Source organism: Ylistrum balloti, unplaced genomic scaffold (assembly GCF_031769215.1).
Source record: "Ylistrum balloti isolate Yb309-2 unplaced genomic scaffold, AGI_CSIRO_Ybal_v1 Utg370110, whole genome shotgun sequence".
Taxonomy (NCBI): Eukaryota; Metazoa; Mollusca; class Bivalvia; order Pectinida; family Pectinidae; genus Ylistrum; species Ylistrum balloti.
Window position 1 is genome coordinate 493,613 of NW_026782132.1, and position 27,360 is coordinate 520,972.

Here is a 27,360-nt window from a genome sequence, read left to right on the forward strand (position 1 = left end):
TGGCACCATGGTGCTGAACATCTGACCCGATGTATATGATAGTATACAGTTTAGATTAGACAATTTCTCTGTATCTCTACTCAAAACATAACCAGTTAAAAGTATTACATTACTTCTTCTTACCACAAAGCATTCTTTCCGTAAGTTACACAATTGCCCAACTATCCTACCCATATAGGGAATCTCTCTCTTTTAAAAACTTAAATCTATTCTGGATAATTTCGTCCTATCATAACACTTTCTACTTCAACAATTCCCACAAATCATATATATAATTACAAAAAAAATCGATGCACGTTTAAGATCTCTCTGAAGCTTTTAGAAAAAGAGCAGGCGTAGTAACGCTAGTCCAGGGGTTAGGACAGGGACGTATATAATACGTCCCTGGTTAGGGATAGGGTTATGCTACACAATTATTTTAAGGCATTTGACAGACTTCAAAATAATCCTAACATAAATTAAATCTATGTAGGCTCTTCCTTTCAGCTTCTGGACATGTTTCAACTTAATAGGCCCTGGAGCCTTCTTCTATAATGTAATCAAACGTTCACCACTACAGACGGAATGCAGGTCGCCCCCTCACGTCGCCAAAACACTGACGTCCGTCGGTGAGACGATACCCGGACACGGGAGGAGTCGCGGAGACGAAGAACCTGTCAACCTACCAGCCAAATCTAAGCCAGTTGTTCAGAAGTTAGTGAGAATTAAACTAGTGGTTAGTAGAATAATTCTAATTGTTTCCACTGTAGAAGTAAGGGTGTTAAAAGCAAAATTCGAACAAAAATAATCTAAAGCTGTTAAATGTTAAATAATATCCCCAAGATAGTTTAATTCATTTTTGAAAATTTTCACTAGCCATTGGTTATCTCTCAGCAGCCTTTATATACATAGAACATAAAACAAATACAAAGTTTTAAGCCTAGTGGCGACACCACCGCTCTCGATTTAGATTATGACTTTGTATTGGTTTTATGTTCTATGTATGTGATGTAATTTATGTAATATTTGTGTTCTGATAAAGGGACAGGTTGCCTCGAAAATTTGACAATTCACGTGTCCGTACTGTTGCCATTACTTCACTGGTCATATACATATATATATATATATATATATATATATGCATTTAAATCTAAATAAAGTATACGTTGTTATATGATTTTACTAAAAGTTTTAAATGTTGAAATATGAAAACAAAAATAGAAAATATTTACACATAAAAAAATAAGCAAGCAAGAAAGAAACAACCATAAGAATTAACATCCCCTTCAATTTTTATCTGGATATATAGGTTAAATAAGCCTGCGTCCAGTATATTGTTATTATTATTATTATATTACTACTATAACATTTTAAACCATAATATTTCAGCCCAGCATTTCTAAGAAGGTGGTAAGACGTGTATTCTATTAATATTTTACACAAAGTCAAGGAAACAATAAACTCAACAACAATCAGCAACGTCAACCTTACCTTTCGTGGAAACACTGTCGCTATTTGCGGGAGTTGCGCTAGTGTTTTATATATAAACGCATCCTATATTTAGTAAAGGGGATTTCCGAGTATCACTGCGTGGTAGATCGTACTAGTTCAAGACTGTTCAGACCAGTTCTAATCAGCTGACTCGACAGTGTTCAATACAGAGGTTTGTACATAATATGACGCCCTATTTTCGAGAAGGATACATTTGCAATTCTGGAATTTAATCAATTTTATGTATAAGTAAGCATTAGTAACATTAGAAGTGAAAAATCCATATCAGATCTATGTTAAACATTCGCGGAGACAACTAACCAATAAGGATACATACAATTATATAGATATTACAATGTAATGTGCGATAAACACGTATTTATAAGAGTAAAACTATTAATATGTAAATATCCAATTTAATATGAATACTCCAAAACTATACTTCAGTATTAAGTCTAATTCACATGGTATTCTATAGATGAATAAAATGGCAGCAATAGGCCTACTTATATGTGTTTTTAGTGTGTTTACAAGTAAATAACATGAAATTATGTACTGTTATCTGTAAGACAGCATTAGTCGTAATATGATGAGAATAAAACATAATAAATTGGTTAAATAATTTCGGCCCGCACGGGATAACGACAATTGCATATGTGTTTTTACGTTTATATACAACGGGGACACATTAATCTGTAGTCAAGATTTTATTAATACACTCATACAAATGTGGTCATACAAATGATAATGTGTAACATATGGACATACTGACAAACAATGAAATATACACGGTAAGGTGGATATCAAGGTACACGAGATCAGAAAATATATACAAATAGGTTTCATTTTTTTGTTTTTTCTTAGAAACAGCGCTAATTGAATTCACTTGTATAGAACTTGAACATTGTAAATATTTAACCAGTATTATTCTAAATTGTAAATACATGTAATATCGATATGTCGAATAAGTCACCCAAGTATATCAAATATTCGGTCATAATTTGAGAGCCATACCGAAGTCTATTCCAATGCACTATTAACGACTCGAATAACCAGCATTTCATCTGTACAACAGTCTACCAGCAAACCTATCGCCCAGGAAGTTAAAATCCCAGTCTAATTTGCATGAATTTTGTCCACCTCTTTTCTGATCTAAACAGGAATACCGTGTCGAAACCAAAACTTTGCGATACAACTTTGTGAAAATGTTTTGCTGAAACAAACTAACAATACGGACTAACCAAAGTAGACTAAAACAAAGTGTGTCTATTACTTACTTGTTCACGTTAACGTATAAACACTCACCATATTAACCCGGATACCATATCACCTAACAGAAACACGTGACTTTAAATTCCTCGAATCAAAAGTTCGTTATCTAAAATCAAAATATGAACATGTATTTTTTATTTGGACGAATAAACAATAAAAGGAAAAAGTAGGCTAAATTCATTTGTTTATTTACCGCCATTTCAAATATCAGACGAAACTACGCTGTTTACGTGCTATTGTAGCACTACTTCGTTCAACCCTAATAAACGTAAGAAACTGATATCGTCAACCTTATTTATGCACTTCCTTTGAATCGAAATGTGGATAAGTCAAAATATTTTCCATGGTCCTTAAATTTCGAGATAACGAGTTTCGGCTGTATTTTACATCAAATTCATTAAAAAAACCCACTGCACGTTCATTAGATAACACAACATTGTAGGTATCATATCGAAGATGAAATAGAATCCTCACCATAGTATTTTCTCCTGTTTTCTGCCACATTTATGTACATTTATGATAACTTCCAGAATATGACTGCTATAACCATTAAGAAGACACTTTTGATCCAGTAATTAGAAGAATAGAATCAAAATTATTGCTTTAATTACGTCATTCAGTTGAGCGTTAGCCCGTTACGAAGGCTTTGGTATCTGTCACCTGACTTAGCTCTAATGGTCCACAACTAACTAGGTTTATAGTCTTCTGTGATGATGCCCCTACACCTCACTAGGTATATATAATTCTGTGATGATGCCCCTACACTAGGTTTATAGTCTTCTGTGATGATGCCCTTACACTAGGTATATAGTCTTCTGTGATGATGCCCCTACACCTCACTAGGTATATATAATTCTGTGATGATGCCCCTACACTAGGTATATAGTCTTCTGTGATGATGCCCCTACACTAGGTATATAGTCTTCTGTGATGATGCCCCTACACCTCACTAGGTATATATAATTCTGTGATGATGCCCCTACACTAGGTATATAGTCGTCTGTGATGATGCCCCTACACTAGGTATATAGTCTTCTGTGATGATGCCCCTACACCTCATTAGGTATATATAATTCTGTGATGATGCCCCTACACTAGGTATATAGTCGTCTGTGATGATGCCCCTACACTAGGTTTATAGTCTTCTGTGATGATGCCCCTACACTAGGTATATTGTCTTCAGTGATGATGCCCCTACACCTCACTAGGTATATATTCTTCTGTGATGATGCCCCTACACTAGGTATATATTCTTCTGTGATGATGCCCCTACACCTCACAAGGTATATATAATTCTGTGATGATGCCCCTACACTAGGTATATAGTCTTCTGTGATGATGCCCCTACACTAGGTATATGGTCTTCTGTGATGATGCCCCTACACTAGGTACATAGTCTTCTGTGATGATGCCCCTACACCTCACTATGTATATAGTCTTCTGTGATGATGCCCCTACACCTCGCTGGGTATATAGTCTTCTGTGACAATGCTCCTACACCTCGCTGAGTATATAGTCTTCTGTGATGATGCCCTTACACCCCACTAGGTATACAGTCTTCTGTGGTGATGCTCCTTCACCTCACTAGGCATGTAGGCTTGAGTGATGTTAACCATACGCCTCATACTTAATGTCTTAAGTATATGAATACTGTTGAATGCTGCACAATTGATCTATTTCAGAAAAAGACATTTGACCGCCTGAATCAGAAATCCCATATGGACGCCATTGCGATGTAGGTTTTTCTTAAACCGCTTGGCGCTTTGATGGAATAGTTTGTTAAGTTCAAACCTAGGATACTGGATATGCGGGCCCACAGCCTCCTGATGCGCTGTCTAGTAGGACACCAACAGTAATAACCCTGTACAGGATTGATATCATGTGAGCTGTCGTGTATCCACACGTTGTACTTTACCCTGTGCATGTTTCGTGAATGGATCTGACCATGTATAATGTTTCGGCAGTGTTTATAGATACAGATATCATAGTCATTATGAAGTCATTAGCATCTCTGAGGTGATCACCTATATAGCCAGCTTCTAACGACATTTTATGTGCCACATGATGTTAAAATATTCCATGTCTAACTTTGGAGATCACAATAATCTGTCATGGTATCCATTTTGACAGACAAGAATTAGGCTTGTCTTGCGAGATCTGGCTCACCTTGCTTGCAGTCGCCGCGACATGCTGTTATGCTCTCGAAGATGACTTTTCATTTTCTTAGCTAAGGCTCCAATCTGTGTGTTTTTATATGAATTGATCACGTGATACCGTTGAAGCAATCTGCAACAATTCTTACAGGTACCTCTATGGCATCAATGAACAAAAAGTTTAACTCTCCCTTGGGTTTCCAGGCAGAACTATGCTCATGGATTCTAAATAGTCACGTTTCGTAAGGCAATGTAGTGGGTTCCCTGGAGCTTGAGGTTTGCATTTTTTTGTATATAAATATATGTTTCATCAAGTGACATTCCTGCCATAAAATACTCATGAAAAACACAGTAGTGTTCTAGCATGTTTATCTTTGGAGTGTTCAATGCCAAGAAAGGTCGATACAACTGTGTTGTCTAATCCTTGTATCACATAATATGATATTTTTGATAAATTGATTTCGACAATATAAATAGTGGTGCGCATTAATCTGTCTTAAGTTTGAACAGAAGCATAACATCTTGTTTGTTTCAGATGAAGAGCAGTATAAGAGAATAGTAAGGTACTTATAGTCAGATCTGTCCAGGATTTACAGTCTGCGTCATCTAAAGGTGATTAAGTAAGGATAGATCCATGCTTCTCTCAGGTCTCCAAAAAATCATATACATATTGTTTCTTTAGCTTTCTCTTCCGTCAGATTCCACTTAAATTATCACAACACAAATGCGTGAGGAGAGACACCATAGTTTGTGATGATGAATGACTTGAGTTTTATTGGTTTTGGAAAGGATATTTGATCAAATGTCTTCATGCACAAAGTGCATTTCGCATGTAAAGATAAAACAGATCATTTTCTGATAACAAGGGAAGGTTCCTCTATATATCATCATTGTTTTGTTTGCTCGGTTTCAACTTGCGCTTCAGATATCTCTTAAAGCATTTCTAACACATACCAATCTCCTGCCCATAAGTAATACATCACCATCGCCAGTAACACCCGAACCAATCATTTGCGCTAAGGAAGTCTTCATGGTTCTAGCGAGTCCTAGATGGATGAAACAGCTGTAGTGTGCAGTTTAAATCTTTGTTTTGCTGTACTGTATCTAGCTCTAAATTAGTATTTTGTACAATTTTAGTGGCCTTTATGCTCCGCTTAGAAATAATATTATAACAAAAGCTACCAGCAAACTTATTTCTCATTGTAACAACGCTGTTCCAAGCTGTGGAACTTTAAATTGGGGAATCATGCTTTATCAATGCTTGTGCATATATGTAAATGTATAAAAGGCTGCTTGCCATTCACCCACCTCTGGGCCCAGTTTTACAAACGTTTTTAATAGTTTCACAAATTCACACGAAATTGGGTTTTCTTCCAAATCCATTATCATCCTATTAAACTTGAAAGTCGATTCAGTTGACTGGTGCAGGAGGCATTTCAAATGGATCACTTTCACAAAAATGCATTTATTTGAAAAAAAAATGTACATTTGCTCGATTGATGGTCGACGTGTATGGGAAATTAACACACCGAAACTGGAATACATATTTCTGTCATAATATCTGTAGACTTTAATCACAAAAGAAGAAGAAAGACTTTAAAACTTTTACCCGATTTAGCCCTAAAGAGTCAAACGCAACGTTTATTGAAAACAAAATTTCTCTTCGCCAAAGGATTCTCCATTTTTACAAAAAGAAGGGATTTTAAAAAACTTGGCAAATATTTTCTATTTGATCCCGCTGCTCAGGTCTAACTTCTCCCAGGATGCTTCTGACCACAATTGGCCAAAATCTTATTCGTTCATGAATAGTAGCGATTTATCAAAAGTTGACGAATGGACGGATGACTGAAGCTCAAGTTCCATCGGTGGGATTCGGCTGAAACTTGCATGTTATGATCTTGAGATGGTTCTTACCAAGTGTTGTTATTTTTCAAGTCTTCCGCGATCCAGCCGCCGTCTTCAAAAACACATTTTCAATCTTCTTCTGAGTTTCAGTAGTGTTATAAAAATTTGTGGTGATATCAAAGAAAGGACGTTGACAAAAACTTTTTCGGACTCGTCAAATGTTCAATATGGCAGCTACGACGGACATTTTGTAGCATAATCGTACAATCTTGGTTTTCCTGAACTTCATCTACAAATGGAATCCAGTTGAAACACGTCTGAAATGATCCTAAGATGGCCCTGGACAATTGGTTATTGCGTGGTGCACTGTCTGCATTAATTAGTGTCCCGTATGCCACGTTAAAACATTATTACAGGTCCGCGAAATTCAATATTTCCGCATCGATTCTATTTGTAAATTACCATAATTGAAAGAAACTCAAATATAGAACATGCTGACGTGGTAAGGAAATATTCTGTCAGTTTTAGACAGATTATGAATAAAATATAAACTGTATACCTAACATCAATAATCATTTATTTTGGGTGGAAAGATCGAAGATAATTATTCCACAAGAAATCTCTAATATATTGACTTATTGCTAGATGAGACTGATATGTTTCTAAGAATAAAAAACCTAAAAAAATGTGTAAATTGTCTTTGTGTATAATCTCTTCTTGATATTTCCATATTTAATCTTTTTCGTGAAACGTAACTAGTATATGAATGGCCTGAAATACCTGACATGTCTTCAAAAGTAAGTTTCCGTTAGAGTTATGTATAACCTAATACGAGGTTCATGATATCAAAAGAAAATTTCTTATATTGGCTACAAGTCACATTTACAAAATAAAAATGTGATCAGTTACTTACATATTTTTATGTATAATTACTTATCTTTAAACGAAATAGACATATCTATATGAAATTGAAATACATTGTGCCTCTATTAGTACCATAGAAATACTTTATGCCATTGGGTAATGAATATCTGAATGGATTTATTAAATACCTACTAACATATATGATATCTGTTTCAGATATAATGTTTAAGTAAGTTTGTCATTAAGAGTGTTCTCACAAACGTAATACAAATGATTTTAGGTAAAACCATTCCTGTCATTGATGTAACATAACTTTGACAGATCTTTGATCTTTATAATATGTATCATATCGTCTAGTTATACATGTTGTTTATATAATTATAAATGTAAAAATATTACTCACCCTTCCATAACATCAAACAAACACGATCTCTTCTGTTTACGTGGAATGACACATGGCAACTTCCTAATACACTTATATAGGGAAAATATTATATTTTTAGACGAGGGGATTTCCAAGTAGTAAAAAGTACAGTGTATTATCCATTGGTTCATATTTTCTGTTTTACTGGTTTGCATATTTCAATGAATTATTTACTTTCATACCAATATATCTTAATTTTGAGGTAGTCGCACTGTAGTATATTATTATCTCTCATCAATTTCGATTTTTTTTTTACAATTGATTGATTTACAATTTTTGTCTATAGACACCTTTTTTAATGAAAGGCGAGAGTCAAAATTCCATACAAACTGCATACAATCAGAATTTATCATTAAATAGATATATGTCTCTGTAAACTTGATTTATTTACAATAAAGATTGCACTCTGACAGTGTTCAGAATACATATGCACACAATAGTTATGATAATTGAACATATGAGATTCAACAATGACCAATCAAAATGGATTTAATTAGATTGATCAGAATTGGCCTAAAAGTAAAATGGAAATTAACGGCATCTTACACTGGTGTACATGTACTGTATATCAGGTTTTCACATCTGATTCAAGTAAAATCACGGAAACAATATCTATAAGAAGTCATGTTTGAAATCAAAATCTGTGGTTGATGTGCGCGACTATTTTCCTGTGATATCATAATGACTGAAAATATGTTTTTACCTAATTGTTGTGAGAGCTTAATTGTCTTTATGGAATATATATATGTACATGTATACATTTACTGGCTTATGATAAATGCTTGAAAAAAATACGCAGGTGAATTGGACTTTCATAATCTACACTATGTATGTGAAGGTAATAATATTGACCGAAACTCAATGATATCCGACGTATGATTATACAAAATCTTATCTTCAATATAAATATTAAAAGTGTATAACATAAATAAGATGTTTATGGGTCTTTTTACAAGATATCGTATGTATTTCATACATAATTACAGATTTGAGATATGTTAGGAACTTTTCCACAGAAAAATGAAAAATTATCCCAAAAAGGAAATAAATTTGAAGTAATCCAAAGAACATTGTTTTTGTGAACAAAGAACATAATGTTACTTGTTAACATGAAATTGACCAGTAAAGAAAAAAGAGGTCCAATGGGCCTAAATGGTCATCTAACTATAAAGACCAATATATGAAAGAGGGCAAATAAGCTTATTGCTCAACTACTCTACACCTTACAAAGAAGAAATTGTTGGTTCATAAAAACATTTCCTGCAAACTTGAAATCCTATTCCTTGAGCATGATAGTACACAAATGCCATGACTCCGGACCTATTTCTTGATGAAAAGGAAATTTAAAGATCTCAACTCATTCGACCAAAGATACCTTAAATAAATATGGTAGCCCTTCATCCAATCATCCAATGTGAGCTTCAAAAAAGAACAAGGTCAATCACATTAACAAAATTGGTAACCGTTCCTCCCAGCATGCTACAGGCCAAAAATCAGCAACTTTTATTGTCATTTAAAACATAGTCTATTTGTACATGTACCCAGACTGTAGCGTGTGAAGTTTTAAACAACTACACCAAACTCACTGTATATGATACTTGTTATCACATTATTGTTGTGCGAACTCTCAAACAGTTTCACACATTACCAATAAGGTCATTTTGTTTCTTTTGAGGACTCGGGGCCTTGAATGAATCGTTCAAAAGCTTCACCAATAACTTTCAGGTAAGTCTATGTTTGCTTTCGGGACACTCCAATTTCATTCGATGAAAAATATAATCTCGGGATTATTGCAGTTATCATATTACGTGTTCATCTCTGCTTGCTAGTAAACACGTTTGAAACATGCGATAAAAATGCTTAAACCATTAAAAAGTAATACTGTCCGCAAGGTTTTTTGTTTTCTATTATATGTGGTTTTTATTTACCATAGTTTATCATTCAAAGATACTGTATTGGTATAGATAAGAATGTCTATTACACAGGAAACACGACAGAACTTTGTCGAATTGAAGTTACACGTCTATAAATGGATCTCGTCTAAGGATTTCCCCAGTACCCTTTGATTCCTTCAGCAATGTTAATAACAGACACGGCTATTAAGTAGTCAGTTTATAAAACAATTTTGATGTATTTCAATTTACTACATCATTCATTGTTATTATTACTTCTTTTTCACACAAGTTAACACAAATGCAAACTCTGTATTGGGCTAATGTAATATTTAAATATAAACACATCCATATATGGTGATAAATGTGAACATGTTCCTATGTATAGCTCATGAGATTACGTCTGTTCTTCTTTTCTCCGTTAATCCCTCCCAAAAAATGTCAGTGACATAAACAGTTATTTTAAGCTCAGACGAGAACAATCAGCTGTATTGTATTTTTTGTTGATGTTTATCGTTGACATGCGAATTAATACATACAACAAATGCTGATATAAATTGTTACTATAAATAGTCTAGGGAATATCCTTATTTTGTTTATAGTGTAGTGTACTGTAGTGTATTACAGTACAGTTTAGTGTAGTGTAGTGTAGTGTAGTGTAGCATAAGATATCGTAGTGTAGTGTAGTGTAGTGTAGTGTGTAGTGTAGTGTTGTGTGTTGTGTAGTGTAGTGTAGTGTAGCGTAGCGTAGTGTAGTGTAGTTTAGTGTAGTGTAGTGTAGTGTAGTATTGATATCCACAAATCCCAATATTCTGTCAAAGGACTTGCTGAAGAATTACACGAAGTATATCAAACACAGAAGAAGGTACACTTTGTATGTCAACATATCTATTTCCCGATTCCCTACCGAAAAGTATTCGAGGATTCAGCATGCATCCTTAACAGGGAACAAGTAATTATATGATTTGTATATAAAACAGGTATACTTCCGCTATATTGTCTTTTTCTTTTCAGTATTTAATGTCCTTGTCACATTTTAAATGAAAATATTAATTATCAGGTAACTAGCATTATACTGGTGATAATCAGGTAACGGTGGCTAACTGATAGACGACAGGGGTTAAACCAGGTAACGATGGCTAACTGATAGACGACAGGGGTTAAACCAGGTAACGGTGGTTAACTAAAAGACGATAGAGGTTAAACCAGGAAACAGTGGCTAACTAATAGACGACAGATAGTTAACCAGGTAACGGTGATTAACTAATAGACGACAGATATTAAACCAGGTAATATTGGTTAACTAATAGACGACAGATAGTTAACCAGGAAACAGTGGCTAACTAATAGACGACAGAGATTAAACCAGGTAACGGTGGTTAACTAATAGACGACAGGGGTTAAACCAGATAACGATGGCTAACTAATAGACGACAGATAGTTAACCAGGTAACGTCGGCTAACTGATAGACGACAGATAGTTAACCAGGTAACGGTGGTTAACTTAAACCAGGTAACGGCGGCTAACTGATAGACGACAGAGGTTAAACCATAGACGACAGAGGTTAAACCAGATAACGGTGGTTAACTAATAGACGACAGATAGTTAACCAGGTAACGGTGGTTAACTAATAGACGACAGATAGTTAACCAGGTAACGGTGGCTAACTAATAGACGACAGATAGTTAACCAGGTAACGGTGGCTAACTAATAGACGACAGGGGTTAATCCAGGTAACGGTGGCTAACTAATAGTCGACAGAGATTAAACCAGGTAACGGTGGTTAACTAATAGACGACAGGGGTTAAACCAGGTAACGGTGGTTAACTAATAGACGACAGGGGTTAAACCAGGTAACGGTGGCTAACTAATAGTCGACAGAGATTAAACCAGGTAACGGTGGTTAACTAATAGACGACAGAGATTAAACTAGGTAACGGTAGCTAATTGATAGACGACTGAAATTAAACCAGGTAACAGTGACTAATAGACGACAGGAGTTAAACCAGGTAACGGTGACTAACTAATAGACGACAGGAGTTAAACCAGGTAACAGTGGTTAACTAATAGACGACAGGGGTTAAACCAGGTAACAGTGACTAACTAATAGACGGCAGGAGTTAAACCAGGTAACGGTGGCTAACTAATAGACGACAGAGGTTAAACCAGGTAACTGTGGCTAATTGATAGACGACTGAAATTAAAACAGGTAACGGTGGCTAATTGATAGACTACTGAAATTAAACTAGGTATCAGTGACTAACTAATAGACGACAGGGGCTTAACCAGGTATCAGTGTCTAACTAATATAACGCAGAGGGTCAATATATTTGTGGGCTTCTGTCTAAATTCCCGCACTAAAGCTGTATGTTTTACGGCATGAAAACTATAGACTGTCAGCACTGTCTGTACTACTGAAGCCAGCTTCCGGTGTCCTGAAAGTCATCGTGTCCACTAAATGTTTCTGTGATGTTCTCAGCAGTTGCTACAAAGTGTCCTCGTGAACAATTTCAAATTCATCTGTCAAAATGACCTTATATGACATTGTAATGAGCTCCTGGTTCAGATCTTATCATCTTTCACGCAACAATAAGTTATTAGAAAGCATTGGTTTAGTGAGCCTGACTGTGTAACATCTATGGTCCAGGCTCTGAACTGGGAGTCCTTAGTGTATGCAAGATTCACAATGATATACACTATCATATTATATGGACATCATAACCATTGTACCACCTGAATATTTTACACAGGGGGACAGAAGAACTAGCGGTACCCATGAACTTCTTCAAATTTAAGTATTCTCGAAGAAATCACTGAATCAAACATTTTAAAGGTCTTCAAATTAGTACTTGACTCCTCTCTACCAACCAGTCAATACATTATATCGTCAAAATATAATAACAACAATAAACAGTAGATCTCTTTAATATAAACACTCTGATGACGTCACATTTGGAACATCGCTAATGAAAAGTGCACTAAGTGCTGTGAGATTTTTTTCGGAAGAAGAAGTTTACGGATGGTGTTTGTGAAAACAGTGTGCAGATCTCCTTGCAGACATCGTGTAAGATCAACAGTATAAATAGGCTGTTTAGGTATACTCTCCGTGAAAAATACGCTATTTGGACAAGATGAGGCATGATTCGCGTCAGAATGGAGATTCTAAGAGAAACACAACATTTGTCGAGTGGATTTTTGCAAACAACTCTCCTGGTCTAAATCATAGGCTATTTAAAATGTAAATATTCTAATGTAGGATGTTTTAAAGCATATCAGTTTACACTGCAGGCCTAACGAACTTAATGAATTATACAAATATGTATGCATTCTGAATTTCATTAAATTGATTTTTAAAAATCCCAGTATTGTCTCTGCGGAAAGCGCCTCCCCAAGATTAAGACAGAAATTTATTATCAAACTTCACGGAAAAGTGTTTAGTATACTTGAAAGATTTTCCCGCGGGAAAATGTCCATGTGTCTACGTCACGTATGACGTCATTGTCATACAATAACAATGGCGGAACAGGGACAAAAGGAAATTTCTTTTGAGCTCTTTTATCCGAAAAATAGAAGTGGCGGGAACTCGTATGAACACAAACAGTAAGACTGCTATTTCATTATTCCCGAAAACATGTTATGATTCACTGATCGTGTGAACACTTATACTTTTAGATAATGTACTACGAATTTACTTTGCAACCATACTACAGTCTGAATCAGTATGTTTACAACGCAGGGACCTAATGGACACGTACGTTGGTAGAAGGATGCGTGTTACCTATTGTTGCTGGGGGCCACTGTCTGAAGCATCGAAGGTCTCAGTTGTGGCACTGTTGATGTTTTTTTTTTTTTTTATCAGGTCTGCAGTAGATGTTATCTACATGTATCAATGACACACCCGTTATGTAACCTGACTCTTGTCTCGAACAGAAACTATACAAAGTGAACCATATTGTAATCCTGTTAAACCACTAGTCGCAATAACACTCAGATGAAGAGAATCTTCTTTGTTAATCTTAAAACTGGCGAGTCATATTTTCCGGGTTCGAATCTTAGAGAAGATCTTGAATTCAGAATCAACTATTAGGCTAACATTATACAGATCAAGTCAAGTCAAATATCTTATTAACATCTCGCCATTAAATAAATCTTTACACCAAAATGAAAATAAATATTGATTCATTAAAAGTATATACCGCCACTCTGAAAATATTTATTAGATATGTTTAAATAATAATTATACGTAAAATATTTTGCTCCTCTTGGCAACTGCAAACCAAGTGTACTATCTATATGATAAACTTCGTCTTTGTAAAATATATATAAAAAAAACACGGTTTTACAAATTACATTGCTCTTAGATAAGACATTATCATATAAAATTAGTACTAACGTATCAGTATCACTAAAATTCGGGAAATTGTGACATATTTCATTTGCATTTTTAATTATTTCTTGTCATTGTGTAAATCACGTTTTAATAAACCGTGCTCATCACCTTGAAACATTTTTCTGTTTATTCTATTTATCTGTGATTGCCACTCACGTACTAATTACAAATTGTACTTGTCAAAACTTGCCTCATTAACAGTGCCTGTAAGAAGTTTTGAAGAAACTCTTCAGAATTACTTACAAACTGATCCAACCCATAATCACCACACCCATTTTACTTTTTTTACTTACTTACTTACTTACTTACTTACTTACTTAAACCAATCATTCCAACACAAAACATTCTTTTATTCAACAAGACTTTCTTCATAATAATCAATAAATGAAATTGTCTTATATCACTTTCCAATTGTGTAATGCAAATAGGGGTCCATACCTCCAATTACTACCGCTTTAGACGCAGAACGACCTACACATAAAGAGAAACGACATGTTCGATTTGAATGGCTGGATACTGCCATAGGCAATCAAATAAATTATGTTAAGATGTTTTCAACTTTATATCTTATCAAGATTGGTACACTGTGACGTAATCGATAAAATGGTGTTTTTTTTGTCTAGTCTTACCGACTTCGAGTTCTGGAGAAAAATCGCTGATGATAAAGCACATATTGAGGACCAGTTTGCCAGGAAAATGTATGCATGGACCGCTTCTGTCCGCAAGGAGCTTTCCAGTTTACAAACTCACAAAGGTACAATATTTCGAAAATTGACTATTAAGTACTAAATATAGCATTGCAATCATATTCCTCAAAAAGGCAACTAAAAATTCGAATTTAAGTAGATGTGTTTCAAATCATTTTCTACCTGGTAAAATATCGTTCAGTCTCTTAATGTTAAGAAGTATATGTTGCTTTCAATATTAACTAAAACTATAGATTCACACCTGACCAAGTCTCTAGAGATGGAATTGGGATTCTCCAACCTAAGGGCTGACCAGGCGGAACGGAATTCGATAGCCTTCACTCGGCTGGCACGCCACCTAGAAAGGTACGGAGGTACTTCTCCTTACGTTCGTTTTTAAGTACACGTCAAGTTGATCTCGGACAGGTAATTATATTTTTTCTTATTATACATTTTGAAAAATGTCGGATGAAATGGTTTGCTGTATACTGTAAGTATTAATGAAGAATATTGTGAGATAAAAGATAAGAAAACAATATTTCAATATAATCTCGATATTATGTATTTGTCGAACATTCAGATTTACCCATATTTTCATGGGTTTCTTTATTGAGTTTCAGGGCTGGGAGGACCAGGTCTGTTGTTTAAAGGTTGCTACAAACCCAGACTTACTTCTATATATCCGAGATATATATAGTAAAGTGTGCTGTGAGGAAGAGTATACCTTTCACAAGGAGGATAGACATTTCTCTACCCACACTACGAACCCCTCTCACTATGAGAAAGGATAGATATTTATCCACCCCACTACGCCCCCTCTCACTAGGAGAAAGGATAGACATTTCACTATCCCCACTACGCCCCCTCTCACTAGGAGAAAGGATAGACATTTCTCCATCCCCACTACGTCCCCCTCTCACTATGAGAAAGGATAGATATTTATCCACCCCACTACGCCCCCTCTCACAAGGAGAAAGGATAGACATTTCTCCATCCCCACTACGCCCCCTCTCACAAGGAGAAAGGATAGACATTTCTCCATCCCCACTACGACCCCTCTCACCAGGAGAAAGTGTAGAATTTCTCCATTCACTACATCCCTCTCGCTAGGAGAAAGACACAGATATATCCAATCCCACTACGATCCCCCCTCTCACGAGGAGAAAGGAGACATTTCTCTCTCACAAGGAGAAAGGATAGACATTTCTCTATCCCACTACGACCCCTCTCACCAGGAGAAAGTGTAGAATTTCTCCATTCACTACACGGCACAGAGATATATCCAATCCCCCTTTCACGAAGAGGGAGATTGGACGTCTCTCCACCACCACTACGTCCGCCTCTCACGAAGAGGGAGATTGGAGATCTCTCCACCACCACTACGTCCCCCTCTCACGAAGAGGGAGATTGGACATCTCTCCACCACCACTACGTCCCCCATTCAATTGATTCTGAAGATTGAATTGGATCAAAACTTTATGACCAGTCGGATGATGGGATTTGTATTGAAAATGGGTTTACAATAAGCGCTGCAATTTCTACAATTGGTGAATATAGAGTATATTTTAGGGTCCGCTAGATAACTACGAGTCTTGTTTTTTTTCTAAACACAGAAACAGCCGAGGTTGTATCTGAAACGTTTTTATTGTACTCCAGTATAGAACACAGTTTTGCTATATCCCAGTATATTTACTTAAAACTGCTGTGACTGTGTCCGACGAGTACACGGATATATACCTCAAGTATTTACACAGAAACGGCATATGCTGTATCTTTTTAATGCTGTTCTTTTAAACCTCAATATATGAACAGAAATAGTTGATGCTGTATCTGAAGAGTACCTCATTATATTATATCTCGGTATATTTACAGGGAAACAGTCGGTGATGTATCTGACGAGTACACGGGCCGTATGATGACCTATCGACACCTGTTGAGAACACTGAGCAAAGTCTCTGCCACCTGTCAGCAGCTTCAGCAAGTTGGTATCTTCATTTGTTCTTTTGCTTGCGTGTCTTGGTCTCAATTTTTTCTCACATTTTAGCAAAGCTCCTAACTTGTTTTCCTTAAATTTCTAAATTTTCGAAAAATATCGGAGTCTGTTGACATAACTCTTGACGGATCAACGGAATTGTGAATGAAACGTGAGAATGTCGGAAGTTTGTAGAATTGGGTATCATGGCGATTATATTTAAGATTCCCGTGTCTGTGTCAGCATTTAGTTTACATTAGTTTTTTTTATTATAGAAGCTCGTGAGGAAACGATCGAAGTTGAGGGAACATCTGATGGCCATAGCCAGGATGGACGAAAGCAGACAGGAAGTGGCGCCAGAACTACATGGTAACATGAAGGAGATCCGTAGAAGTGTGGATACAGCAACTAGTAAATGTCGCCAGGCCCAGCAAAAACAGGCTTCTGTTGTAGAGGAGGCGAAACAGGTTTGATTTTCCGCACAAAAAATAATATGAAAACAAACATCTACATCATGTAAGGCAGCGTTTTACTTGATTACATTATCATAAGGCTTTTCGTCCGTAAGGATACGGTTGGTCATGATATATATAAAAAAAAATATATTTTTTTAAAACACACAAACTCGTCTGTGTACTTGTACTGTTTTCGCTGTCTCTTTTCGAATTCGACTTTGCCATATTGTTACTATCAATGATGGTTTTCTTTGCAAAGAGACTAATGGTTTTTTCAGCAATCACAAAAGCTAAGGGCTTCATGGATTCACAAAGAAATCCGACGGTCGGAGTTCCTTGTCCAAGAGTGGCTACAATGCCTCACAGAAAAGATGACGTCACTAGACACCGACGATAGAGAGTACGTCCGGTTTGTCTGAATTGCCACCAAATTTTTAATAAAGAACACTTTCAACTGCGGCTCTAACACTGCACAAATCAATGAAATGGTCTTTTGTGTAATTGAGACTTACATTCTTTGATTATATTCTAAATTCGTAGTCTTTGTTGTAAGCACATGTATTTACAATATATTCAAAGAGTTAATTTAGTAATTTGCATCGTGACATTATCTAAATATGCTAATTACTTCATGTGCACTTGTCGTGTTGGCAGTAGAAGGTTCTGTCCCTGTTCAAAATTTTAGAGATTACACTCCTATTATATTGTATAATATCTTTGATGTCATTGGAAAGTCTTGGAAAATCTGGACTTTGAAAAGTCAAAGTGCTTCACTCAACAATGACTGGAATGTTTGTATGCTGAAATAGCTATTAATGACATTATCGGTTGCTAGGACAATCCCAATTCCACACACTGATATTAACAAATTCTTATTGTTCTGAAAAGCTATGGCTTTGACGAGATATATTCTTTTGAGCGACTGGTGGTTTAGTAGAGTGCAATGGTGCTGTCGAACACTGAGGTATAAGGAATTAAAATTTCAACGGATCAAAATATACCTTTGCACGCTTGAATTTTCCGTTTTAGGTATGAGTGCAAAGCGCTAAAGCTGTCCGATTCTGTATCCGTGCCGGAAATGGTTGAACGGTTGGCAGAGAACAGGAAGAAGCAGTTCACCATCAAGGTAACGACACTGCTTGTATTGGTATAACTATCAGGATTCTTGTTCTGTTTCCAAGCTACATTATTGATGTTTCAGAAAATCATGAAATAGTGATATGTTTTCACTAGAAACATTTGTTAAAAACATATTTAGTGTCTATAGACGTACGCTTGGATTGTTGAAAGTGTGACCAAGTTGTTGAACTGATTCTGTGATCAACAAAATTCCTTATAAAAGTATCGCAGTATCATGTCTTATGTGAAATAGACCACAAATTGATTATATCTATCAGACGTCACCAGTATTGTGGATTCGATATTGTTTTTTATCACAGGAAGAGTCACCTTGTTAATGCTAGTTCATTATGAGAGAAAAAGCCCCCATCTGTTTTAGTTCATGATAAGAGGGAGTGGCTCCCTGGAAGTGCTAGTTCATGATGAGAGGTAGGGGCTCCCTCTCAATGTTAGATCATGATGAGAGGTAGGGGCTCCCTCTCAATGTTAGATCATGATGTGAGGTAGGGGCTCCCTCTCAATGTTAGATCATGATGAGAGGGAGTGGCTCTCTCTCAATGTTAGTTCACGATGAGAGGGAGGGGCTCCCTCTCAATGTTAATACATGATGAGAGGGTGTGGCTCCCTATCGATGTTAATACATGATGAGAGGGAGGGGCCCCCTGTAAGTGCTAGTTCATGATGAGAGGTAGGGGCTCCCTCTCAATGTTAGATCATGATGAGAGGTAGGGGCTCCCTCTCAATGTTAGATCATGATGAGAGGGAGTGGCTCTCTCTCAATGTTAGTTCACGATGAGAGGGAGGAGCTCCCTCTCAATGTTAATACATGATGAGAGGGTGTGGCTCCCTATCGATGTTAATACATGATGAGAGGGAGGGGCCCCCTGTAAGTGCTAGTTCATGATATAAGAGGGAGTGGCTCTCTCTCAATGTTAGTTCACGATAAGAGGGAGGGGCTCCCTCTCAATGTTAATACATGATGAGAGGGTGTGACTCCCTATTAATGTTAATACATGATGAGAGGGAGGGGCTCCCTGTAAGTGCTAGTTCATGATATAAGAAGGTGGCTCCCTGTCAATGTTAGTTTATGATGAAAGGGAGGGGCTCCCTCTCAATGTTAGTTCACGATGAGAGGGAGTGGATCCCTCTCAATGTTAGTTCACGATGAGAGGGAGCGGCTCCCTATCACTGTTAGTTCATAATGAGAGGAAGGGGCTCCCTGTCAGTGTTAGTCCATGCTATAAGAGGGTGGCTCCCTGGCAATGTTAGTTTATGATGAGAGGGTGTGGCTCATACTCAATGTTAGTTCAAAATGAGAGAGAGCGGCTCCCTTTCAATGCCAGTTCATGATTTAAGGGTATGGCTTCCTGTCAATGTTAGTTAATGGTGTAGAGAGCAGCTTCCTGTAAATGCTCGTTCATGATTTGAGGGAGACGCTCCATGAGGTGCTAGTTCAAGATGTCAGGAAGAGGCACCCCGTCATTGCTAGTTCATGATGTGAGGGAGAGGCTTCTTGTCAATACTAGTTCACGGTGTGACAGAGCGGCTCCCTTTCAATGCTAGTTCGTGGAGCCATGATGCAAAGGAGCGGCTTCTCGTCACTGCTAAACCATGATGCGAGGGAGCGGCTGCGTTAAGTGCTAGTTCATGATTTGAGCGATATTTTCCAGGAGATGGATATGGAAACTGACATGAGCTTATCTCCGCCCTTATCACCTGTCGTCGTTTCTACCCGAAATAACACCCTACTGTCCGATGTAGAAACGGACCTTGTGGTACGACTTGACAATACGTCAGAGGATGAGTCACTCGGAGAGGCACGTTTGGATAGAAGGAAAGTGAAACTAGAGATCAATTACCATAAGCCTCCAACTTATGAAGGTATGACATTTATTGCAAAATTAAATCCTGGTGGTGTATTGCTTTAAATTCAACATCTACATGTATTCCTTTTGAATTTTCTTTGTGCTCGGTTTAACAAAGGGTCTGCACGTCTTTTTGTTGTTATTGTTGATGTTATTACGACTATGTGGGTTGTTTCTCTTGTTGTTATCCAGTCATTGCTCCTGTTATTTTTCAGTCGGTACGATTTGTTTTCTCCTGTTATGATTGCCTAGTCGTTGCTTCAGTTTTTTTTTCAGTCTTTACGGGTTGCTTTCTCCAGTTGTTTTCCAGTCAATACTCTAGTTATTACCCAGTCATTATTGTTGTTTCTCAGTCTTTACGGGTTGCTTTCTCCAGTTGTTATGCAGTCATTGCTCCTGTTGTTTCACAGGCCTTACGGCATGTGTTTTTATTTGTCTTTTTTTAAACATGTTTTATTGTCTCTTTTGCAGGAGTCACCAGTCTTATCTGTGAATCTTCCTCCATAGAGAAGATCGATTGTGATGAGGATAGAAGAATTGTTCGAAGTAGCGGAACATCAATGAAAACGTTTCTTCCTGGGGATGAATTCGATGTCGCTTTGATGGGAGAGGGGGACTCTGGTAAGTTGTATGTATTTGTAGGAAAGAAAGCGTGAATCGAAAGCAATATGAAAGCATTTTGGTTGTGCCAGTAAGAAGAGGAATTTATATACTCGTCGGTTGTTTAAATATATACTGTCCATAAAATCATACATTGTCTGTAATCAGCATTTTGTGGACGTTCGCAAACATCGCCTTGCTTGAAATAATCCGTCGTAAAAAGAGCATTATGGAATAAACTGTTACAGGAATTAAGTTAATGTTACAGGGGAATGGTCTGAAGTTTAACAATTTGGAGTGTAAAAGGCAATAATTTTACTTTACTGGTAAAGAGGTAGACTTGCTACAAGTCCCAAAATTTAAAAGAAGTTCTAAATCAGGGGCGTTATATTAAACTCTTACTTCGTCTTTCTTAATGAAAGATTCTGGAGACAAGGCTCAATATTTATGAGATGTCTTGCCTCTGTTGCAAAATCATGGGACAACCCAGGAAAACAAAGCATAGTGGTACAGATGCCTTTTATGGACATATCCTCTTGGTTTCTTATTATCGCCTTTTATGGATATGTCCTTTTGGTTATTCATTGTTACCGTTTATGACCATACTCATAATTATCTTTTATTTTCTTATTGAGTACAGGAGTACAGCCAAAGAAGGTTCCTATTCTCTGTTTGGATGAAGGCAATTCTTATCACGTGGTTGTAACGAAGGATTATCGGAAAAAGTCTGCTCGGGACATCACTATAAGACGTGGTGAGTAATTAATATATAAAACATATTTTGGACTGCTACAGAAAAAACACATTTCCTAATATAGTGATCATTATTGAATACAACCTTACCGTTACAGGCCAGAAGTTAGAGGTGTGTTCCATGGCACCAAGGAAGGGGATGCTGTTCGGCTATAAGAAGTGTCGGTTTAGTGGTAAAGAGAAGGGAGGATATTTCCCAGAGGACTGTGTCGTTATCTACTAAATTTTGACTTTGTCCATTTCTTAAGTATATTGATATTGCTTTATTATTAAATCGAAAAAAATATACCTTCCTGAATCTTCTTCCCTTTTTCCTTTCTTTCTTTTTTGCCGTTTCCAGCCCCCGCCGGCCGCACACGGACCTCAGTGTATTTGGAACTATCCTCACTTGATACATCGGGATAGGTCCAAATACACTTGTAACATGTTCTCAGGTAAAAGTGCTTGCTTGCAGTCTGTCGATTAGTCATTCTCAGATGACTTTTGCTTGTGTTTAATCTGCCAATGTCACAGTTGGATTTGTACCAGTACGGGTACAGGTAGAGACACGTTATCTCACATCAGCAAAGTAATTATGTATAGAAGTAGATAACCCGGAAATGCAATGTCAGAGGAAGGAATTGCGAAAGAGTGCCGCTTGATCGACTGTTTTTGTTCCTGAAGGGAAAGCCCACAAGAGATGTCAAGATAATATTACTGGAAAGAGTGAAATCCCGAAATATGGAAAATAACCAGGACGAAAAACTGATGGTCCCAGAAATTGTGAAGATGACGCTAAGGTCTGAGATTTTAACCTAAACTCTTCGCTTTTATGCTAGGAGAGTTGTGATGAAGAAATAAACCATGAAAAATGATATCGCAGACGTTCGTACCAGTGGAATATACAAAAGAATGGCGCCTTTTAATACATACAATTTAATTAGAAATAGATACAGTAGAATCGAATAATGAATTCAACTACACCTGATGATAATGGTCTGGAATGTTGATAGCTTGAAGGCGTCTGAGGAAAACCAAAACATGTCAAAAGGAATATCAAAATCTAGATGGGGAGATGCACAAGCTCAATACTGCGGTTTTCTTATTTCTTAGCAGATGATTTCAAGAGAACGTGAAGTACATGGTGTATTTACTAAGACAGCAACCTCAGACGTCCACCAACAAGAGTCTGTCACCTGCAATCTTAAAGGATTACCAAAGATACGCAATATTTGTTCAATACATATGTGTTATTTGTCATCACTATTATCATTATTTATAAGATGCAGGTGATTCATTGTCTGCTACAGTTAACAGGAACCATAAGCAGATCCCAGGTAGAGTCGTCAGACATTTGGCAGAAGTCACAGAAAGAGCATCGCCCGCTGGCTGTGTCACCAACCAGGAGAGTCGCTTTGGAAGCACCGTTCTTAAATAGCAACAGGACGACTTTCATTACTACACCGCCTTGACCTTGACTGAAAATTGAAATATCCAAAGTCCAAATCTAACGATCGAATAGGGCAGTCTGATAAGGTGACACCATTGGAAAATTAAATTAAAAAAAAAAAGAAAATAGGGACGTCTACACAACGTGTGGATAACCTTTAGAATATAGATAGTCTATTTCAGGCGATTAATGAGAACAGGTCATGTGACGTCGGAGCGTGTCATGGTGACGTCTGACGTGAAGTTTATTCTATAGGTTTGCAAATTTTTACTCATGATTTCTTTAGTTTTACTCACTACTTCATACCTGGAATCCATCATGTTATATATTTCACTCGTTTGACTCAGTGCAATTTTCTATGCTGAAAATATCTGTAATTGATACGTTGTAATACCTTTTATAGTTTTTACTCACTAATTTATACAACCATACAACAGGCAATACATATGTCAAGTAATGACAGAAAATTTGAATTAAAAAAATATACAATTTAATGATATTACGCACAATATGGCTAATTTGTAAGGCAAGATGTTTCTGCAAATTTGTGAAAAATTAATACAATAAGAAACCAGCCCATGAACATATCAGATGATCTTGTTAGAGCAAAACGAGATGATTGCCAGTTCACCATTTTAATCTATATATTGAAATCGCATATAAAAAAAACAGAAGTGTGGCTGACAAAGCTGTGTGTACTTCACACTAATCAGCTTATTTGTGGTTTGTGTATGAATACATATTGATGGCCTCACAGTATAGCAGAGAACGATATATGACCAATGATATAGGACACAAAAATGTATTGATCACCTGGCTTTAAAGAAGTACTTCATAGTCAACTGACCGTTACACCCTCATTACGATGGTTGTTTGTTAATGGATATTTTCAGCATATCTTATAAGTTAGAATTTATCATGTTTATTTTGATATTCTTCCTTGTTATGTCATGTCACCAGAAAACTTAATTTGTACTTTTGGGGGGAAAAGAAGGCTCTCAACACATTGTTTGATTTTCGTAAGAATATTAATTATGTTAATTGGTATACATGACAGCAACCTCTGTCATTGATTGTTTCTGTTTGATTTTATTTATCTATTTATTTCTTGATGAATGTGATATTGTCGTTTGTCTTGGATTTTACTAGAAAAAAATATAAGAGTTATCTTCTTATCATTTGGTTAAAAACGAACTACACTAGGAAGCAGTTGCTCTCATTTTTTGTTTTTTGTTTTTTGTTTGTTTTTGTTTTAAGCATGAAATGTTACATTATTTTAACTCAGGAAAATTTCCCGTTACCTATATATTTCTTTAAACGTGTTTTACTTCCACTATTACGGCCTTTCGGCCTATCAGCTGACGAGTCCTACTACTTCTCATTCCCTTGCGTAGATAGGAAGAGAAGATATTAGTAGGGGTTACTTCCCCTACTACAGTCCAGATTTCAAACTAAAAAGAATTTTAAGCCGAATTGTCGACATAATACATGGATGTAAAACAAATGATTTCACTTGATTTGTGATAATTATGTCAACATATCGGTATAAATCTTACAAAAAATAAAAAGTAAAAATGCGTTAGCTTTTTTTCAAAATAAAACGACTTGTAATAATTATCTCAAAATGTTATGTTACTTAATTAGCCAAAACAACTGGATGGCAGTAATACTTATGCCATCTTACGGAAATTCTTTTTAAAAACCCAAAAGACTCTTGTATTACATATTGTACCAAACAACTTTAAAAAGAGAACGAAACTCTAAATGTTTCAGACTGAATTTATACAAAAATTGGTTTTAAAAGAAACATACTATATTATTGAACCAATATCTCACATAGTTTGCCTGTATTTACAAAAATTGTGTTACTTTTTATCCAACAATCAATTTCCTCATAGGCATGAATATAAATCAAACTGTGTTTGCACCTCCGAACAACTGTAACGTCGTGTATATATATAAGACATTTTTATTTGAATGATAAAAGTGACTTATACATCACGGGCCGTGATTATAGTAACATCGTATAAGATTGTTGCTAAGGAAAGACAATAACATGCTAACAACCATCTCCCCCTCCCTTTCAATCTCACGCTCCCGCGGAGTGACAGTTAGCTTCTATTCATGTAAACAATAAACAGCGTACCTGCACTACACGCCGTAATTACCTAGCAGGGAGTAACTCGTCTGAATACCAGTGTTAATTTACCTGGTCAGGGTACTCGCAACCCACGGGGGTCAAGTGCCCTACCCTTTGCCTACCTCGACATAGCCTTGTGTCACTTTTGACCGGTCAGAAACTGACCAGTGATATTGACAGATCGTGACAGGATGAATTTATTACGTATATTAATATAAAGTATATTGACAGCAGTTTTAGCTAGTTTGATAGATTACAGTTGAAAATGATTCATTAGGATTCAAAGGTTATCTTACAAGAGTCCCAGTTATAAAAATGGCTCTTTTAAACATTTGAGCACATAAAAAGAGGGAAATATAAATGATTTTGCATGAGATTTCAATTGTGTGTGTTTTTTTTTATTTTAGTAAACGATGTTTATCAGTTATAAGCGTGTCAACAGTCATGACCAACATTCTAATTGATTTCTAACATTTAAATAACGGGTTCCAGTCTCAGTTCTCCTCTAATTTGACGTATTGAAATTAAAGTGTAGAACTAAAGCTAGTGTCACTTCTGTTATGTGGTAGATTATTTAGAGGTCAGAGGTCAGTAGTAAATAGAAAACAGCTAGAGTATGATTGCTATCTCCCCGACCACAACGACGAGGATCTCTCAAAGTTTGCCTCCTCTCTCCTCCAATTACAGCTTTCAGTTAAGATTTAAAAAGAATCTCATGCACATTTAGATTTTATTCTGACTATAGAAAATTATGTCCCTCTGCTGCCAGCTCAGTGTTTTTCATCTCCATTTTTGCATGTCTTTATTTTGTTAGAGACCGTATGTTCGTTTCATGTAAATTAAAACAACACATAATAACAACCAAATTATTGTGATTGTTTGAAAATGTTCTTACCAAGAGGTGTCACGGAATTAATGTAGACCATCCGAGTCCTGATGTATGGAGTGTAGTAATAGTTGAAAAACATCACAAGCCAATAATACATTTTTACGGTTATTACCTGGTAAACCTACTGAGATCACAGTAAAAGGTTGGGATTCAGTTATGTTCGTATATTTGGAAGGCTCTCCAGTTTCGCTTGCCATACAATTATGTTTATTAATTTAAGACATGTAAACATATCGCTCTATATTGAAGTCACGACTGTAATAGAAATAGTGATATTTCGAAAGAATGGAAGACTGAAGCACAATTACATTACTAAGAATTTCTATACAGTTTGATATTGGTGCTTGTGATAAATACGACAGGGAGAGCTACAACATATAGTGAAAAAGACGTCCGTGATAATAGAGACCTTTATAAAATCACTTTTGACATGGGGTACAACGACTTACGAAATTATCTTTTTCTAATTACCGGTTAAAACTTGGCTATGTTACGCCATGACCCCTTTTCTTAAACAACAATGAATAATCAACGAAATATTTACCTGAGACGACCTGTCAATCAACTGGAGGGGGCGGTTCCTAACAGCTGACGTCACGAGCTGTGTGAATGCTTTGATAGCTATCGACATGACTGTACACAGTATACAGACCAGCTCTACACTGAAAGCTTAGAATTTCTACTAGTGAAAAAGACGAGAAACAAAGATGGATTACAAATGAAACAAGTAAGGAGAATGCTAACGGGATGTAGTGTGTGTGAGTTTGTGTCTGTGTAGTTTAAGTAGTGACTGTAAACCTATCGACTAGAACACAGGTATACTCGTTCCATAGTACATGTATAACCGGGTATGGCCACAGATCGACGGCGGTGAACGCGACGAAACAGTGGCTCTGTGTCAACAACAACTGATCGCATTTGGGAACTAAAGTGAAAAAGCAAATGTGGACTAAGCTATGTGAAAACATACTACTGTTTCCTTCTGTTACCAAGAAAATGTGAGGATTTTAGATAAATACCTGTCCAGTTATTGATTACAGGTGCGACAATGGTACTCGCGTTATGTCACTAACGGAGTACTTGGTTTTGGAGTCACAGGAGTCTCCAGGTTTTAGTGATGGCAAGTATAAAGTATCGTACT

The 27,360-nt window shown here is 36.5% G+C and overlaps 1 protein-coding gene across 1 annotated transcript; it reads left to right on the forward strand.

Annotated features, from left to right (window-relative positions):
* Window positions 1-13,435: 13,435 nt before the first annotated feature.
* LOC132550174 (uncharacterized) lies at window positions 13,436-21,984 on the forward strand. Its single transcript, XM_060214201.1, has 11 exons — window positions 13,436-13,521; window positions 14,935-15,065; window positions 15,252-15,363; window positions 16,870-16,978; window positions 17,245-17,436; window positions 17,703-17,824; window positions 18,454-18,550; window positions 20,214-20,424; window positions 20,880-21,033; window positions 21,644-21,762; window positions 21,860-21,984. Exons 1-11 carry the CDS (start codon window positions 13,436-13,438, stop codon window positions 21,982-21,984), a joined length of 1,458 nt encoding a protein of 485 aa, XP_060070184.1.
* Window positions 21,985-27,360: the final 5,376 nt, after the last annotated feature.